The sequence below is a fragment of the Miniopterus natalensis genome, chromosome 7 (assembly GCF_054644295.1).
Source record: "Miniopterus natalensis isolate mMinNat1 chromosome 7, mMinNat1.hap1, whole genome shotgun sequence".
Classification (NCBI taxonomy): domain Eukaryota; kingdom Metazoa; phylum Chordata; class Mammalia; order Chiroptera; family Miniopteridae; genus Miniopterus; species Miniopterus natalensis.
The window spans coordinates 62654426-62672465 of NC_142087.1; the positions used below are offsets into that span (position 1 = coordinate 62654426).

The 18040-nt window shown below is 48.5% G+C and overlaps 1 protein-coding gene and 1 long non-coding RNA gene across 2 annotated transcripts in view; one reads left to right on the top strand and one right to left on the bottom strand.

Annotated features, from left to right (window-relative positions):
• LOC107546632 (uncharacterized) overlaps window positions 1-10215 on the top strand; it is a 31180-nt gene extending 20965 nt beyond the window's left edge. The window contains exon 3 of the long non-coding RNA XR_001604142.2: window positions 9640-10215. This is a non-coding gene — a long non-coding RNA (uncharacterized LOC107546632). The remainder of the gene's footprint in view (window positions 1-9639) is intronic.
• Window positions 1-18040, bottom strand: part of MYO5B (myosin VB) — a 284644-nt gene that overhangs the window by 4123 nt on the left and 262481 nt on the right. The window contains exons 31-39 of the mRNA XM_087819084.1: window positions 16740-16938; window positions 13753-13846; window positions 12635-12778; window positions 9750-9901; window positions 7763-7852; window positions 6448-6598; window positions 4612-4897; window positions 3719-3893; window positions 2090-2170 (exon numbers count right to left, since the gene is read on the bottom strand). Coding sequence (XP_087675210.1) covers window positions 2090-2170; window positions 3719-3893; window positions 4612-4897; window positions 6448-6598; window positions 7763-7852; window positions 9750-9901; window positions 12635-12778; window positions 13753-13846; window positions 16740-16938 — 1372 coding nt within the window. The remainder of the gene's footprint in view (window positions 1-2089; window positions 2171-3718; window positions 3894-4611; window positions 4898-6447; window positions 6599-7762; window positions 7853-9749; window positions 9902-12634; window positions 12779-13752; window positions 13847-16739; window positions 16939-18040) is intronic.

Here is an 18040-nt window from a genome sequence, read left to right on the forward strand (position 1 = left end):
ATGGATAGAACAGCAAGATGGAAGGTCAATAGCAAACAGAGGCATGAACAACACTACAAACCAATTAGACCTAAACAAACATATACATATGACCAAGCTGGAGTTACTCCCAGAATGTAAGGCAGGTCTGACGTAACACAAGAACAAGATTCTCTTGTATGTATATCCCCCATGCATTGCTGTGGGAATGTAAAGTGGTGACAACTGCTACGGTGATTCCTCAAACATTTAAACAGAATTACAGTTGTACCCTGTTATCCACAGTTTTGCTTTCAGTGGTTTCAGTTATCCATGGTCATCTGGGGTCCAAAAATTAAATTGCTAATTCTCAATTGAAAAACACCAGTATGTTTATTAGCATCTTGAAAGATGGGCCAAAATTTTAAAGTAATTTTAACAGTTTGAAACACATAGTTTGAAATAATAGGAAAAGAAGTTTAAAAGAGGCAAAGACACTTAGGGATACATAAGCAACCAGCTTTAGTAATTTAAGATACCAAATGATGGCCCTGACACGACTCTGCCAGAATGGTCTCCCTAGGCTCACTGCTAGCTCACACTCGGCTCGCTGTGAGCTTTATTGCATTTGTTATTACAAACCTCTCACACAGCACATGAGAATGCACATAAAATGTGAAACGGCAGGAAGCTCTTAAATTTTTTTCATATGACAGTCCTTTTATTTCTCTACATCAATCAGATTTATCTGAAGGCTCTACTATTGAAGGGCTTGAAGAAATTGTAAAGGATTTAGAGGACGGTATAAAAATGGGACAAAAGTTAACATACGTATGTACGTTATTACAATTCAGCAGCAAAAGGTGTATATACATTTAATTATTTAAAATTCACCAAGTACCTATAGTCATTTCACAGGAACCCTCTTGTGAATCCTTTGAGTTTAACAACCCCTCAAATTAACATTTTTAAAGGTCAGTATATCCTGCCTACACTGCCCAAGCAAATGGTTTGCTTTAATGACAACTTTTATAGGATAAATACAAGGTATGTACAAATATAGAAGGATGGCATGGGTGGTTCCACCATTTCCTCTGAGCACTGTCTAGGGAGCAATAAAACATAAAACTAGAGCTGGAAAAACAAAAGTTTTTTAATCCTTCCCTGAGGATATGTTTTTATTGATGAGAGAGAGAGAAACGTCAATCAGTTGCCTCCTGCACTCACCGGGACCGGGAATTGAACCCACAACCTTTTGGTGTATGGGACGATGCTCTAAACTAACTGAGCCACCCGGTCAGGGCACAAAATTTTCTTTTAAAGACTTGCCAAATACTGAAATTGACTGCTGAGGAAGACTTAGAATCTGATTGTGTATATATTCAGAGAATGCCCGACCAACCTCCAATTTCCTCTCTCCCCTGTCCTGAATTGAAACCTCAAGTCTGACTTGGCATATATTCTTTCACCTTTGGTCTGTTCCAGTAAACAGTGTCTCTGTCGATTTAGAAGCAGCTACATTAAAAACAGTTAATACTTTCTAAACTTGCACTTTGGTTTGTGTAAAGTATAAAAATCAGTACTGGGTCAGATAAAAAAAAAATCAAATATTTCAGTGGCAGCTTTTCTGTCATCCAGCTCCTCCTCCCCTTTCAGCAGCTGACTGTACATGTGTCCTAGTAACTGACTTTCCATCAGTGCCCCCTGCCTGCTGAGACAGCCACGTTGGTGAGCCTCTGCCTGCCTCCCTCTGTGACCTGGATCTCTAATAACCCATTGCCTGTTCCCCACTGCACTTAAGAGAACCACCTTTGGTCTGAATTGGCGTTCCTCCCTTGACCTTCATTCTTTCCCCCATTTCTCTTTGTCCTTGTTGTGAACTGCTGTCAATCCACTGGCTGAGGAGGAGTTTCCCACATATGACGGAGAAATGTTCACTGTAGTAATCTTGATGTGATTCACCCTTCAGATGCTGTCAGCTACAGTCACACTAAAGGGTCGGCACTCAGCCTGGGGCTGACATGCTGCTTGCTTTGTTAATTTCCTTTGGTGCTATAGTTCTGTAACATGCTAGTGGCAAATGAAATAATACTTTCGACTACGAATTTATAAAGTTGATTTTAAAGCTCACCTGGATTGTTCGTATAAAGCTCACTGTTACACGTTCTTCAAACTCATTCAAGGGAGTATAAAGGTTTAAAATCTTGATAATCTGTTAGAATAAAAAAAAAAAAGTTTAGCACAGAGCTAAATGAGCATAACAACACTTGAGGATTGGACTCTTGTGTCAATGTCACAGTCTTTAAAATTCTATTTAGACAGCACCCACAACACAGAGCTAGACTGAAATGTAGGAGTCTGTGTTTAGTAAACGAGTTCATAAGCCTTGCCTGGTAGATGAGCCTTCTCACCACATTCCTGTCTCCCACCCCACCCCATCCCTCCCCCTGTGCTCCATGGCTTATAAAATAAGGATTTTAGGAAACCTGAAATCTAGTAATTTAAAGGTTTCTTCAAAAGAGTACCTGTTTAACCACACCTCCCCACCTCCTACCACCCCCCAAAATCACTTATAAAGGAATAGATTTTTTTTGTTATTTGAATGGAGGATAATTGTCTGCCTGTCAATTGTTTGGTGGAAGTAGCCTGCCCAATTGCAGATCAATGCCAGTTCCATTTTAAATAATTTTAAAAGGGAGAAAAAGTTTGAAAAATTTGAGTACATTTATAGAAGGGAAGCACTTTTCTGAAGAGCTTGGTATTTCATCTTTTAGTAGTTAGTGGAAGAGGTAAAGAAACGATTGACTCTGCAATACTGAGTTTGGACTTTATTGTTCTCTAGGAGCTGCACAGGGAGAAGGTACATGAATTAATTTAGAAAGTCTAATTTCCTTGGTCTCATTTTGACCACCTTGTGGTGGCCCATTTCTAAATAGGCACTCCCATGATGGAGGGCAAGGTAATTCTGTGTGTGGACAGGACTTATTTTTCATATACTAGTAATCTCTCTGCAACCAAGTCCTAGTATAAATACAATTTGGTGGGGGGGGAGGGGGACACTTAAACAACTCTGGGTTCTTAATGATTTTATTTAAAACTATAGAAATGGATTCTAAGTGAAGACATGACCTTAATGAAATTATAATTGTAAAGAAAGCTGTTTAATGCTTGGCCAGGCATGGCTCAGCGGTTGAGCATTGACCTAGATATCCAGGAGATAGTGGTTCAATTCTTGCTTAGGGCACAAGCCCTGGTTGTGGGCTTGATCCCCAGTGGGGGGGTGGGTGCAGAAGGCAGACGATCAATGACTCTCTCATCACTGATGTTTCTATCTCTCTCTCCCTCTCCCTGAAATCAATAAAGATAAATAAATGGCTTTTAAAAATATATAATGCCAAATGCCTGATGCTGTCAACTTCTGAAAAAAATTTAAATTTCTAGGTGAGAAACATCCCAGATTCATTGTTTAAAAAATGCTTGTACTTAAGGTTGATGTTTTGTGGGTTTAGTACCTTATCTAAGTGAGCAAGAAACAGCAGAAAGTTAGTGGAAAACAGTGGCATCTCATTTCATAGACCAAAGTAGTGTTTGATTCATTTTGGAACATTCCATCAGCTGCAACTTCAGAATTGTATCCTTAGGGAAAAGAAAGGCTGGAAGTGCAATACTAAAAATAACAAAACCCACTGGCAAGAACAGACTTGGACTGAAGCTGGACTTGCTCTGAGTGCCTTGCTGATGGGGTATGTGGTGACTGTACCTGCTGGGTGCTGAGGGAGGTGCACAGGGAGCAGATGGCCTCGGCGTCCTCAGTGGTTTTCTTCTTTAACTGCAGGAGCTGGGCTGCCTGGATCAGAGGTTCCATGGTTTGAACTGCTCCACTCTGGTGAAGGTTTCTTCCTCGAAGCCACTCCTCAAGTTGACTTATATTGTACCTTAGAAGTAAACGTGAGCTGTGTTAGGCCGGTCCTCCTAATTCACTGGGATGAGCACACCTGTTGTGTTTAATTTGCAGCCTCGCTGCCACTACTGTTCTCATTCTCACTTATCCCACATGGGCCACAGCTTGAGAAGTGCCTGGCACTAAGTAACTTTTGTTGAATGACTAGGTGCCTAAAATCAAAAGAAAGTGCCTGAAGGGTCTGTATAAGTTAATGAGGAAAAGAGGAATTAAATAGATTGAATTAAAACAACTAATATTTAAGATTCATGAACATACAGGGTGGGGTGAAAAGTTTTACAGTTGTGAGTATATGAAACAGTTTATTCTTGTATTATTACCTATTAATTATTGTATTTGCCATACAAGCAACTGTAAACCTACTTTTGCCCCATGCTGTGTTTATATTTCTATGTGCACCTTCCTGGCACTTAACTCATTGATTTTTCTCTCTGACCTACCCACATTGTAATACGTTTTTATGTCAGAGTATGTAAATATCTTTAAGCTTTGAACTAATTTGTTTACCAAGTCACCATCTCAGTGTTTGATGAATTTCATCCACATATAAGGTGACGGGTTTGAGCTGCACACTGAGTGTGACAAGGACTGTCATGTCAGATTTGCATTTCACTTTCAGAAGCACATGTCTCATGCTCTGACTCTGGCTGGGGTGCACCCCCTCCACCCGTGGCTGAGGCGACGCCTCCTACCTGAGCTGCATGCCTGTGCTCCAGGAGCAGACGTCCTTCCGCAGGAGCAGGTTGTTGAGCGTCACCGCAGTGATCATGTAGAAGAGCTGTTTGAACACCTGCTGGATGATCTCGGGGTCCAGACCCTGGTCGCACAGGACTGTGTGAAAGGAATTCATCTGGCGGATGATGGCTTCCAGGCAGTATGAGTTGTCCCCATCTGCCATGCTGGAGGAGCGCTTCCGGTAGCCCGTCGGCTTCACACCAGATAGACCCTGAATGCTCTCATTTTCCAACATGGCTGAGACTGGAAGGAAAGCACTGTTACAGAAGCTGGCATGTCCCCAAAGGCCTGCCATCAGAGGTACACAGTGTCGACATGTTCACAACTTACAGCATTCAGCACAGAAATTCCTAATGTGTTGATCTCTATATGGAAGAAGGTAGCTGTTGACCAAATTTTCACTTAAATTTATTGGGGATGGACAAAGAAAATGGGCACGTAGCAACTCGATTCTGTGCTGAGTCCCCAGTTTGAGAATTGGGAAATGGGGGTGTTGTCCTGGCCCTGCCACTAGAGATCATCCTACCGGTGTTTGAACAGCTCTTCCACGTGAGCCACTGACTGTGCAAATATTAGGTTATGTTAGGTCTGTTATATTTATTGTGCAGCACTTGACTACATGTCAGGTACTTCAGGTTCAGTATTTTTTAATCTTCTAACAACTTATTTGCTGATGAGGAAACTGAGGCGTACAGAGGCTAAATAATTTGTCCAAGGTCACATTGCTATGAGGTGGCAGGGCCAGGATTTGTCCAACTCCAGAACTGGTACTATTAGCTGTCACATTTTTCTGAGTCATGAGGTATCCCAGTTCTCCCTGTGTCTGGTGAGAACAAACTGGTGCTTCAAGATTTTCAGACAGAATTTAGAATGAACCTTGTCCTAAGGATATAATTCTGGACCGGATGAAGGACTCTGTCCTACTTGGAATTCGCTTCGAAACTATTTATGTTGTAAGAACCTGGGGAAAGCATTACATGTAGGTCCACGGAATCATTTCCACCCCAGCCTGTATGGAACAGCGAGTGTCATTCTTCTTTTACCTTAAAAAAGAACTGCTGCCCGGCCAGTGTGGCTCTGCTGTTCAGTGTCAACTCATGAACTAAGAGGTCACATTTGATTCCCCGTCAGGGCACATGCCTGGGTTGTGGGCTCGATCCCCAGAAGGGGGTGTGCAAGAGGCAGCAAATCGATGTCTCTCTCTCTTTCTCCCCCTCCCTCCCCATTCTCTAAAATAAATAAAAACATACTAAAAAAGAATCAGCATTGGAAACATTTGTTCCCAAATGCTGTTTAGAAAAACAAAAACAACTGTTTCCTTTTCAATTCTGGTTTCATGTTAAATGCCCAAGTGTACCGCTCTGGACAGAGAGTGTTTCCTACTGTTTTCTTTCACATGAACATAATGCTTTCCTTTTTTCATGAATTAAGCATCTATAATATGGGCAAGAGGATTATATATTTTTCACTGTATATGAATTTATACCTTTCTGAGTTTCTATTACCTATGGAAATTAGTTTTGGGAAAAATAATACAATATACTACAGAAGAGATAAAGGAAAATGATCTATATTCTCCACCTGAGTACTATGTATTTGAATGGGACGCTGTTGAAAATTTCGTAGCTCTTCTTAAGCACGCAGCACACACCTTGCAGCTGCCTTCACTGGGGAGGTCCTGGCTTTCTGGAGCTGTGCCCAGTATACCCAGTTCCCTAAAGGGAAGACTCACCACATCATCCCCTCACTTCAGACCCGTGATGAGGGCTGGAGATCTCCCATTGCCAGCTTACCTATCATGGGCTGCAACACTCCCTCGGCGATTTTAATGAGCTGCTGGTAGATCTGAATGGAAAGGTCACTCAGCACCTGACGGTATTCAGTGAGGTCAAAGTTCTTAAGACAGTGCTCATTCTGCTTGGCGGTGTTCTGAGTCATGAAGCCCTGCAGAGGAGAGGCTGGCTTTACTGACATTCTGTAGTCTGCCCAGCTTAGCAGAAATTCCTGGCCTCCAGTCACTTTCACCATATCCTACTTGCTCTCTGTATTTATATGCTGTTCTGTAAGACTCTGTGTCACATCACAAAAAGGTTAAGACTGATGAGGACAGGATATAATTTTATTATGCCAGGCAGGAGAATCTGTCAAACTCATTCTGGCACAAAAAATGGAATACAGGTAAACTTTAAAAATTGCTGTATTATGTTTACATACATCTGGTTTACATACATCTTGCCCTTGGGGAGAGTGGAGAAAGAGATGTGTGAAAGGGAGACAGGAAAGTCGAGGAGGCCTGTAGGGACCTGGGAGTGGGCAGTGTCTGGCACAAGTTGGGCTCTTACTGGTGAAACGAGTGAAAACATGCCATATGTTACTAGGCCATTGGGCTGAATACAGAGCATGGGAAAAGTTCCTTCAGGGACCACTGCTGGGCATGGTGACTTCCAGATAAAGCTGGGCCCAGAGGAGAACATGACCTAATGAGGTCGGATGGGTCTCAGGCCAAGGAATCAGGTTTGGCTAGAAGCTGGGCCTCAAGGTCAGTCTGTACAGATGTGTTGTTTATGTTGTACCTCTTTTCTTGTGGCCATCTTTGTGTGCTTTAAAATGGACAAACTCATCAGTTGGCTTAGGAAACAGTCTGACACACCAGACTACTGGGCTTTCTCCCAGAAGTCACTGAAATGGGGCCCTTCTAGGGCTGCCTCAGAAATTTAGAGTTACAAGGGTTTGCCTAGAGTCTCCCAGGTACTCTCAGACAAGGGGTGCATTATGCAAACTCACTTTCAAATTCTCCTTACTTGATGCAGGGAGCTCTCTGGGGACTCTCAGGATCATTGGGGCCTGCCTTATTCCTGCTTCTAGCTACCAGGTATAGTGAGGCATGCCCATAGCCTGGGGTCTCAGTGGAGGCTCCCCAACCTTACTCCTTTCCTTAGGAGAGACGCATATGGGGACAAAGCAGGCTGTCCTGGATCTGAGGTGCTCTGAGGTGGAATACATGTTGCTATGCCCAAGGAAACGAAGACCTAACTGTGGAGGATTTGGGGCACTTGAATAGTTTCTAAGTGTCCTTTGGGGGATTGGGCCTGTCATCTTAGCACTCACCTCATCCCCACTGTACTGCTTCAAACAATGAAGCAGGCGGCAGGTATTGGATAGCCAGAATGATGTCATCTCAAAGTCGTCATTGTGCTTCTGTGAAAACAAAGAGACATCTCTCCTTATGAGTAGCGGTTCCCGTTTGGTTAAATGCTTACCTGCTACTTCAGTTTCCATGTTTCCCACTCTTACCCAGCATGTCCCAAGCAGACCTGACAACAGGCAGGTACTTGCCATTCACAGAGATGAGACCCACTGCCAAAAGGCAGTGTTACCATTCCTCCACTACTGGGGATGGTATACAGACCCCTCTTCCTGGTCCTGTGACCAGTGGTGTGCACACACCACAGACAGGCTGCTTCTACAGCTGAAGAAAACAAAGCCAAATGACAGACGAAGCTTGACCTCAGTGGCCCTGGGCTGGTGGTCCTGGCAGGTCTGAACTGTCCGTGAACCAAAACAGATGAAGGAACATGCCCGTGAGATGTTCTGGAATCTCATTTATCTAGAGGTTGGATGGCTCATGGGTTCACTCTCTGAAAAATGGCTACAAACCATAACTAAATGACAAAGGCTGTTCAACAATCCAAACAGCTGCACCGGTTTCTGCACTAAAACTGATGACTTCATGGAACTCATTCTGCCAGGTAACATTTTATTATTTAAGTATCAGAGGTATGAGCTATGAAGACAATAAAAGAAGGAAGTTGACAGGCGATGGGCGGGGCTGGGCATGCTAATTGAGCCTGGTGATTAGGAAGTGACATTTGAAGTCAGTAGACTCCCCTAGACTCGCCCAGGCCCCCAGCTGGAGCTCATGAAAAAGGTAGAGGCAGGAGACACAAATCTGAGATTTGCCTGCATGTAGATACATGTTTAGAACTGGGAGTGGATAAAAGTGCCTGTGGAGCCCATGGCAGGGAAGGGGGTGCAGTTACTGAGGCAAAACTGGCATGAAACTAAGAGTTAAAGGCTAGCTGTAGCATGCTCAGAGGAGAAAGGTGGAGGCAGCATGGCCCAGTGGGGTGGAGGGTTGGTCTGGACTCAGTGCTTTTTGGGGATGGCTTGCATCCATAAATGGCTGCTTACATAAGAACTAAAGAAGCCGTGCCCTGGCTGGTGTGGCTCAGTTGAGCTTCAGCCCACGACCGGAGGGGCTGCTGGTTTGATTTCTGTCAGGGCCCATGCCCAGGTTTCAGGCTCAATCACCAGTAGGGGGCGTGCAGGAGGCAGCTGATCGATGTCTCTCTCGCCTTCCTTCCTTTCTCTCTAAACATTAATAAAAACATTTAAAAAAATAGAACTGAATAAGACATGCTCTCAAGGCAGTACCACCTGGGGCCTGGGCCTTCTGGGAGGTATAAAAATCTCACCTCCCACCCTCTTGGCCCTCTATATGGCCAGGTCTCACCTCCCTACAGGCTGGCCTGGTCCTGCAGTGGCTGCCAGTACATTTGGGAAGAGCCTTGTGCCTTTAGTGGCATTCCTGAACCACGTCAGTGCCCTGTGAGCAGCCCTGTCCTGGCTCAGGCTGCGTCACCTTGGGGGTTGATGAATGGGAGCACCCCTCCCTGTGCCACTGCCCTGAGCAGCAGGCACCCAGCCCCTTGGAAAAGTCTGGGAGAGGGTCTGTGTTCAGGTTGGTTCCCTGAACGTCACTTCACGGTGGGGCCAGCCCACTCTCTGCTGAGGATGGATGTCTTCCTAACAGCCCTGGTCACTGGAGTTCCCTGGAGGCTCGGCAGGGAGCCCCTGGAGGGCTGCACTGGATTTCTGTGCTTCGCTTCCTGACATTTCTGAGCCTGAGCATCCTTCTCTGGGAACTGCCCAGGTATCCCAGTTACATGGGTGAGCTGCTGCTGACTTCTGTCATTTATTGTCAGAGTTGGAGCCTGGAGACCTCGCTACTGCAAAACCCAGATGGAGAAACAACCATATGGCGCGGGCTTCACTCAGTCCACTGCAAACCACCCCTTCAGTGTGGGACACGTACCTTGAGGACCTTCTTAATGCCGTTGATGGAGGAGGTCAGCAAGGAGTGCACCTTGAGGTCGTCGTTGACGTAATCAGCGTGCCTGATGCACATGTAGAGGATGTAAGCAGGAAGACATGGCACTGTGCCCACCAGTGCCTGAGGCTTCAGCTCTAATGGCGACAAACAGCAAGGGTTAGAGTTATAGTGGACGCTTGAGGCTGAGAGAATCCTGGTCTGAAGTGCAAACGTTTTCCATGTCTTACTGTAGCTCACCTGAGAATGACTGCGCATGGGGGTTGGAGAGGAGTAGGGGAGAAGCCGTACCCAGGGATCCATAGACTCCTCTGACCCTGACTGCCAGTAGTTCCAGAAACTAGGGATGTGTGTGTGTGGGGGGGGGTTTTAAGCATCTGGTCTGTAATATTAAAACAGGCTCCAGGCCTTGTCCTTACAACACTGAGGAAAAGAGCCCATAGTTAGCTCCCCACCCGAATTTACACAGAGGCCTTGGTCCTCATGAAGGGGCCCGCGCCAGAGGCAAGTGAAGACAGAAACTGGCTCCCCCACTGGGCGAGAAGTCTCACTAGCCCTTGCTGCTGTGGGCACCAGGGGCTCTTCAGCAGCAGGAATGAGAGGGCTGTCCCAGGAAACATGGGCAAACTGTACATTCCTGAAGACAGCCAGTGGGCGGGGGCCTACAGCCCACGGTCTTCCTGGCTAGCGCCTGCCCAGACATTCTCAGAGCTGACAGATCAAGAGGCTCTGAGACAGACTGGCCGGCCAGTCTCTCCCCTCCCCAGTGCCACCCCTTGAAATGGGTCCCACCAGCCTCTCCTGGTCAGTGCTAACTTGGCTACTGTCGGGGACAGCTACTACTGCAATCCCCTCTGTCCCTCAAATGCTCTCTCCTGCACCCCATGCCTCTATCAGGTGTGCTCTGACAGCACTGGAGGGGGCTGGGACTCCCCATGAACCCCAGGCACCCACTCGCCTCTTGGCCCTCCCTGCCAAAGCCCCGGGAGGGCCAGGGAGAAGCTGTCAGATTGCTTTCCTGCCAGAGTAAGCCAGACTCAGAGCCATGAGTGGTGGCAGGAACTCGGAAGAGGAGGAACAGGCCCAGTGTGAAGGGAAGATGCAGGTGACAGCGAGGCCTGGGCATAGGCCTGGGGCATCAGACGCCAGGTGTGCTCACTGGCCCAGCGCTCTGAGCCCAGTGCTCTGTCCCCAGCCCTCACCCTTCACTCTCATTACACCCACTCCCAATCTCCACCCAGCCTAGGCCTCGTGAGTTACCTCCAGGCTTGGAATGACACTGAGGGGCAGCCACCTCTCCGCCTGCAGGTGGGCTAGGGGGAGGAGCAGGGGCAACACCCTCAAGTCTTCTGCCCCGGTGATCCTGGGACAGGGCTGGGGATCTTCTACCAGCATCTCCAGTTTGTGCCCTCAAATACATCCTACCCTTCAAGGTAAATGCTAACTATAGGCCTTAATACTCTGGGTACATGGTTAACATTTGGGCAGCTTATAGGCTCAACAGATAGCTGTGGCTTGGCCCTTGGCTTTAAGTATAATGCCAGTAACATTCATTCAGAAAAATATATTTTAAAGCCCATATTTCCAACCTATAACTTCTTGCATCGAGCCTGACCCATGCCAAGATTGCAACAGCCTGACCTGTCTAGGAATGTTCTACTTGAGGGCATATGATTTGAGGCCCATTTCCCAGAGCTTCCTTGGTCTACCCAGCTGAACTTTAGCATCTTGGGAGTGAGGGCCATTGCTCACTTCTCTCAGTCCTACACAGCAACTAGCCAGTGCTGGGGACCTAAGGGGTGGACAGTAAAGTCTTGGCATTCACTTGGATGGGGGCTTTTGGAGGGAAGGTGACTGGGTGCTGTGCTGAGGCGGCTTAGCAGGAGATGACCTTGCCTTGATCCATCTGAGCAATGACAGTGGGAAGGGGCCACCCATCTACTGGCACACGCAGTCTCCATTGTGATTATGTTTTATTCTGATGCTGTGAACTTTGAGTTTCATTCATGAGAGATCAAAGGTTCATTCTTAGCATTTGGACAACATGCAGCCTATGTAAGGAAGTTTAAGATGAACTTATGTCACGTTTAATTGGACAACTGTGGGGGAATTTATCCTTTATAAAAAGAGCAAAATACTCTGCTACTAAACATTCCCAAGGCAAAGAGCTGAAAAAAATCTGCGCCAGACTGAAGTCACGCTCCCTTGTTCCTGTAGCCCTCAGCCCCCTGCACAGTGCTCAGCAGAGTGGGACCTCAATAAACTTAAATTCCTCTAGAACAATGCTTACCTCTTCCTTGAGCTTCAAATGCCCCTGCCAAAGTTACCACTTCAGATTCCTCATATTTGAGAAGGGTTCTGTGGCTTTAATGTAGCACAGTCACTTGTGTTATATTCCCTGTGCTGGGGTGGGCGGGGTCAGTAGCCTCATCCCCACTTTACAGACCGGAGAACTAGCACCACAGAGAATGGAGCTTAATGGCTCAGGGCCCAGAGGCCAAGACACTCTCCTCTAAGAGGCTCCCTCTGGCTGTGCAGGGAGCTGCTGCACTGGGCTGGGTGCCCAGTTAGATGGGGGAAGATGGGCGTGCTCAAGCCAGATGGGGAATGAGACCAGAGGAGAGGGAACCTGTACAGCTGACAAACCAGGCCCAGGGCTAACGAGGACAGCGGTTCCCAAGACCCCTGCATGTCGGCCCCCACACAAGCCACAGCAGCAGCATCACCCAGGAACTCGCCCGAAATGCAGCAGCTTGAGGTGACGGGCGTGAAGGGGAGTGTGAATAGGGGTTGTACGGGGGGATGAAGAGGGTGGGGTGTCTGGTGGTGGGTGGGCAGAGGAATGGGTGGGTGCCACTGAGGGTTCTGACCTGTCACCAGATTCCGAATGAGAAGGGCCTCGTCTTCCTTGTGGTACTCCAGCATGCCCTGGAAGTCCTTCTCTTTCCGCTGCACGGTGACCTGCCTGTTGAGCTCATGGCGCCTCTGCCCGTTCTGGGCTAGTGTCTGGGCAGCTGGGCAGAAAGACAGCTGGTCACAGTGGGGGAGGAGGGGTGGACACAGAAGCACTCAAGGAGAGGGAGTCCCAATCTTCAAGGCTGAGCAGTTTCAACATGGTACACATTCATTTATCAAAAAAGCACCAGCAACTGCTGCTGCCACCACCTGAGTGACTAGGAGAATGAAACTCAGGAATAGAAAACAGAAATCCAAAAATAGAAGGGCAAACGGGGCAGAAATGGATGGCCCGAGGCTGAAAAGGACTGACAGCCCTGCCCTCATAGAGCCTTGTCTAGAGCAGCAGGGGGACAGACGCAGGTGATTAAACACCTATGATGGGAGCTATGCCCCACAGGTACATGGTATTAGGACAGTGAAAGCTGCGACTCAGCCCTCCCTGGGATGCAGCTCCTGAACTGAAGATGAAAGGAGGGGGGAGGTATCCAGGTGGTGAGGTGACTGAGAGGGTTCTGAGCAAGGTGGCATGATTAGATTTGCAGTAGAGCGTCAAAGGGAGAGAACGTTCTGGATGTTTCTAAAAGAGCAATTTAAATATGTCTGACCTCTGTGGGCCAGGTTCCAGTTTGGAAGTTTCATCACAGAACTGCCCTCTCTCCTTCCTGACACCATAGCATGGAGTGAGGCCCTGGGGGGGGGGGTGTGTCTTCGTGTTATGTAGCTTTCTTTCACAACATAAAGTCCGGCCTTCCAGCTTTAAGCCCTGAGGGCAGGACCACAGGGCCACTGTCTTGGCTGCCCCTTTCTCCAGCCCAGGAGAGCTCAGTAAGCACCCAACACCTGCTGTATTCCTGTGTCTTCAGTCCAGATCCTGGCGAGCTGAGCCAGGCTGAGCTCATGGCGCCCGAATGATTGGGTCCCCTGCGTGAGCTGGCACAGGCCCCAGGCAGCCAGGGAGTGGGGAGTGCAGCGGGGGCGGGCGTGGCCGAGCGCACCTGTGCCTCACAGAGCACGCTCGCCCGGACCTTACCTTCTAGGTCCTGGACTTTCTTCATGTGAATCTTCAGTTGTTTTTTGAGTTTCTTCTCATTCTTTTCCAGCTTTTCTACCAGTTCTTTAAGGTCCTAAAAGCAGAAGGGTGCGGTGTGAGAACATTCCTGCCCTGCCCTGGAGGGCAAGGGGTAGACTCCTTTCGTGTAGCGTGGCCAGAGGACAATGACAAAGCTCCGGGACAGGTCAGGAGGCCCGCCCACGAAGCTCACCTCTCCCTGGTCTGCACCCAGGAAGCAGGAGGTGGGTCAGAGTTCATTCTCACAATCAAGATGGACCAACTCCTGGCTCTGGCTGCCTGGTGCCCCCTGAACTCCATGGTTATCTAGGCCCAGCATCTCAGCTTGCCAGGCCAACCCCCCAGAGATACTTAGCCTGAGGGTTCCCAGATGTGTGGGCAGTGCCCTAGGAAGGAAATGACAGTATGACAGTTGGGGGAGGCACTCAGCTGGAAGAGCCAGCAGGCCAGTGAGATTACCTGGGGCCCAGAAGCAAACCAGGACCCTGGCCCATGCCCCTCTGTGGCTGCCAATTCCTATCACCCATGGCCGTTGGGAGCAATCAGCCCACTGGGGCCTGGAATAGCATTAATATCACCCCTATTCTAGCTGGGTGAAGTCCTCTGGCCCAGGAGGCAGGGCGCTCAATCACCATTACAGCCACTGTGACTAGGAATGCAACGGAAGACAGAAGCAAACATGCCACCATGGAACCTCAGAAACATCTGGGTGACAAATTTTTAAGGCTGGTCTACAGATGAAAATCAGCCAAATTCTCAATCGCAGTGCTGTGATGATGGTGAACCACAAACCTAGTTATACATATTGTTGAGGACTTCAGTTATTTATCTTAATGCTGACTGGTCACGGGATAAATTAAAGTGCAGACACAAGTTAAGTAATTTTAAACACCTTGCTCAACAGTCACAATGGAAAAGCAGCTGGCCGCATAGGCAAGTTCTGGCTCAAAATAGTCAGCAAGGTGTTAATAAAAAATTTAAAAAAGCTTGTTCTCAGAAAATTTAGGACAAACGAAAGGGAACATGGAACTGGCCACAGTGGGTGGTAAAGTCAGGAGCTACTGAGGCTCTGAGTCCTAGAGGCTAAAATTACGGATGGCTTATGAAAGAAATATTTCAACCCATAAGGAATCTTGCAAACAGAGGAGCATGCCTGTGACATCTCTAAACTTTTCAAGTTGCTATCCAGAAAGACATCCTTCCTCCCTCAGGGCCCTGTGTGTCCCTGTGATCACTGGGCTGGAAGCCAGCACCCAGGTGTGGTCCTTGTGCGTGGCCTTGTCCACCCTGCAGATGGCAGTGCTCGGCCAGCTGGCAAAGGAAAGCACTAATGTTTGCTCACCTGGGAAACCCCTGCCCTGGCGGCGGTGCCTCTGCCTGGGTAAATAGCGTGGACCATGCTCCAGAAGAAGTCGCCCATCAGCCCAAAGCTGGAGTCCTGCTCGTAATCTCCATCCTCACCTGCCTACAACCCAGGCTCCTCCTGCTTAGGCCCAAGGGCCCACAGTGGGGCCTAGAGGGGCCCCGTGCTGACTCCTAAGCTGTCCTGAGCAGGCCCAGTTCCTCCACAGAGCATAGCCTCCTTGTGAGGTGGTCGCCCACCATGCCAGTTGGCCAACGGCCCCTCAGGAATGGGCCCGCAAAGGCATTTCCCACATGGCCTCCTTTACCTGGCAGAAGCCAGTCCAACAGTTTAATATGTATATTCCTTTCCATAAAGCTACCTATTTACACACCTGTGTGTGACAGATAGTGGCATGCAGATGGAGACAGGGAGACAAATGGTGGGAAGGTGGAAGGCAGATCATTTGTATAAAGTCCTATTTAGGGACCTGTGGTCCAGTGCCCTACTGTCCCTCTCGGGATTCAGTGAACTGGTCACCCATCATGGGGCCACCTGGTTTTAAGGGGAAATGCTCCTGGACTGGCAGCTCTGCTGGTGTGTGAGCCTGCAGGGGGTGGTTTGGGCACTTCCTGCTGCTCCCCCACAGGCACACTCAGCTCCAGGAGGCTGCTGGCCCTCCTGTGCCACCCCGCCCTCCCCCTCACTCCTGCCCCAAGCCTGTGTGTCCATGCCCTTCCCTCCTCCTCTCCACCCATCTACATGGCTGATGTCCCTTCGTGCCTCCTGCCTTAGCTTCAGCCTCTTCCAAGTCGGTCTTTTTCTGTAACACTTGTTAATCCCATGTAGAACCATGTTTTCAGAAACATGATTCTCTTTCTCTTCTTTTTTACATGTCTTGTTTCCCCTACTAACCTGTAAGCTCTCTGAGGACAGACTGTCTTCCATTTCTCTGGCATCTGCCAGGGCTTCTTTGGTAACCGCCAGCAAGGAGGGCCACCAACAATTCCTCCTTGACTCCTCCTAGCAAGAGGAGTAGTGCCCCCCCTCCCGCAACATGCACTCTATCTGGCCTAGCCATGGGATTTGTTTTGATCAGTAGAAAGTGGCAGAAGGGACCTTGTGCCAGTTCTGGGGCCAGGTTTTAAGAGGCCCCCCTGCTGCTGCTTTTGTCCTCTTGGAAGTCAGCTGCCATGCAAAGCGGCTCAGGGCAAACCAGTGAATGAGAGAGCGCATCTAGAGAGAGACAGACAGAGGAGAACAGCCAGCACCAAGGTCCCCGACACAGATGAGGCTGTCTCAGATCCTCTGGCCCCAGCCAACACCAGTGCAGCAGAGATAAGCCAGCCCACTGTGCCCAACCGGAATTCCTGACCTCAATGCACTTGCTATTTTAAGCTGTCAGGTTTTGGGGAGGTTGGTGACACCGTAATAGATGACTGAATATCTCCACAAACCCTGCTGCCTGGAGGTTTCTAGATTCTGTGTTCCTGCTACTGAGCCAAGGACACGAACCTTGTCCATTTGGCTAAAGGCCATCCCCCGTCCCATTTTCTTCTAGAATATGACTTCCCAGGGCTGGGACCTACTGGGCATGTCTACTCACCAGGTTCTCATTGGTCAGCCGGGACATCTCCTGCTGGACACCGAGTTCCACCTGGGCCTCCGGGGAGAGCAGCAGCGTCTGGGAGAAGGTCTGCTGCTGCCGGTCCATCTCCTCCTTCAGGGCCTCCACCTGGGCCCTGAGACACTCTGCCTCCTCCTCATGGGCCCGGCTCTGGGCCTGCAGCTGGGCCTCCAGCAACCTGCACCAGGAAGAAGAGGGCAGGTGACTGTGGGGCTTGGGTCAGTGCCCCCGAGGGGCCCCAGACGGACATGCAACAGGGGAGCAGCCAAGCACGAAGCAGCAACTGCATGAACCCAATGGGATGGATGGTGAGGGGAAAAGATCTGCGCGGCTCATCGGGCAAGCAGGCCAGCCTGTCCCCCTGGAGGATGGGGAGACCATGGCCAAACACACGGCCCTGGTCATGGGCCTTTTTCTTGATCCCCCCTCACTCCCATGTTCATTTTTTTTTTTTTTTAAGTATTTTAAATTGATTTTTAAAGAGAAGAAAGGAGAGGGAGAGAAACATCAATGTGAGAGCAAAACATTGATCGGCTGCCTCCTGCACACGCTGTACCATAGATTGAGCCTGCAACCCGGGCATATGCCATGACTGGAATTAAACCTGAAGCCCTGAGGTGCATGGGACGAAGCCCAACCAACTGCGCCATGTGGGCCAGTCTGGTTGGATTGGGAATGAGAGAGTGTCTCCACGCCAAAATGTCGTCAGCAGAAATAAATCATCATCTTCTAAATAAAAGCATCCACATCTGCCCCAAAGCCCAGGATAAACTCCTTAAGACAAAACTCTGGTAGACTGAACTAATCATCTCCCTAGAGTAGGTTCTCTGCAAGTTTTAGAAAGAAATTATTAGCCCCTTTTTTTATCTTCACCACTATGACCCCCACTTTATCCCCAGATTTATATACCCCCCCCCCCAATCAAAACAGAAACTAAGACTATTTGCAGATGATCTGCAGGAAGGTTTAAGATCAATTGGTGTGATGGAAGAAGCAGAGACCTAGAGAAGATCTGGAGAGGGTTGGGGAGAAGTCTCAGGAGACTGTCTAAAAGGCCCAAGACCAGGGGGTGCCAATTCTGGGAGACCACCCATTCCATCACAACAGAAGGCAAGAACTTAATGAAGGTTCCTAAGCAGCCCCCACTTCAGGAATTTAAGTACTAATATGATGGTGGTGCCATCTTCATGGCCTTAATTATCTGAGCAAGCTTCCTGATCCGGTAAACTTCACATGAAAGAAAGGTAGGAGGCCCTGGGTGAAAGGTGCCACCAAAGCTT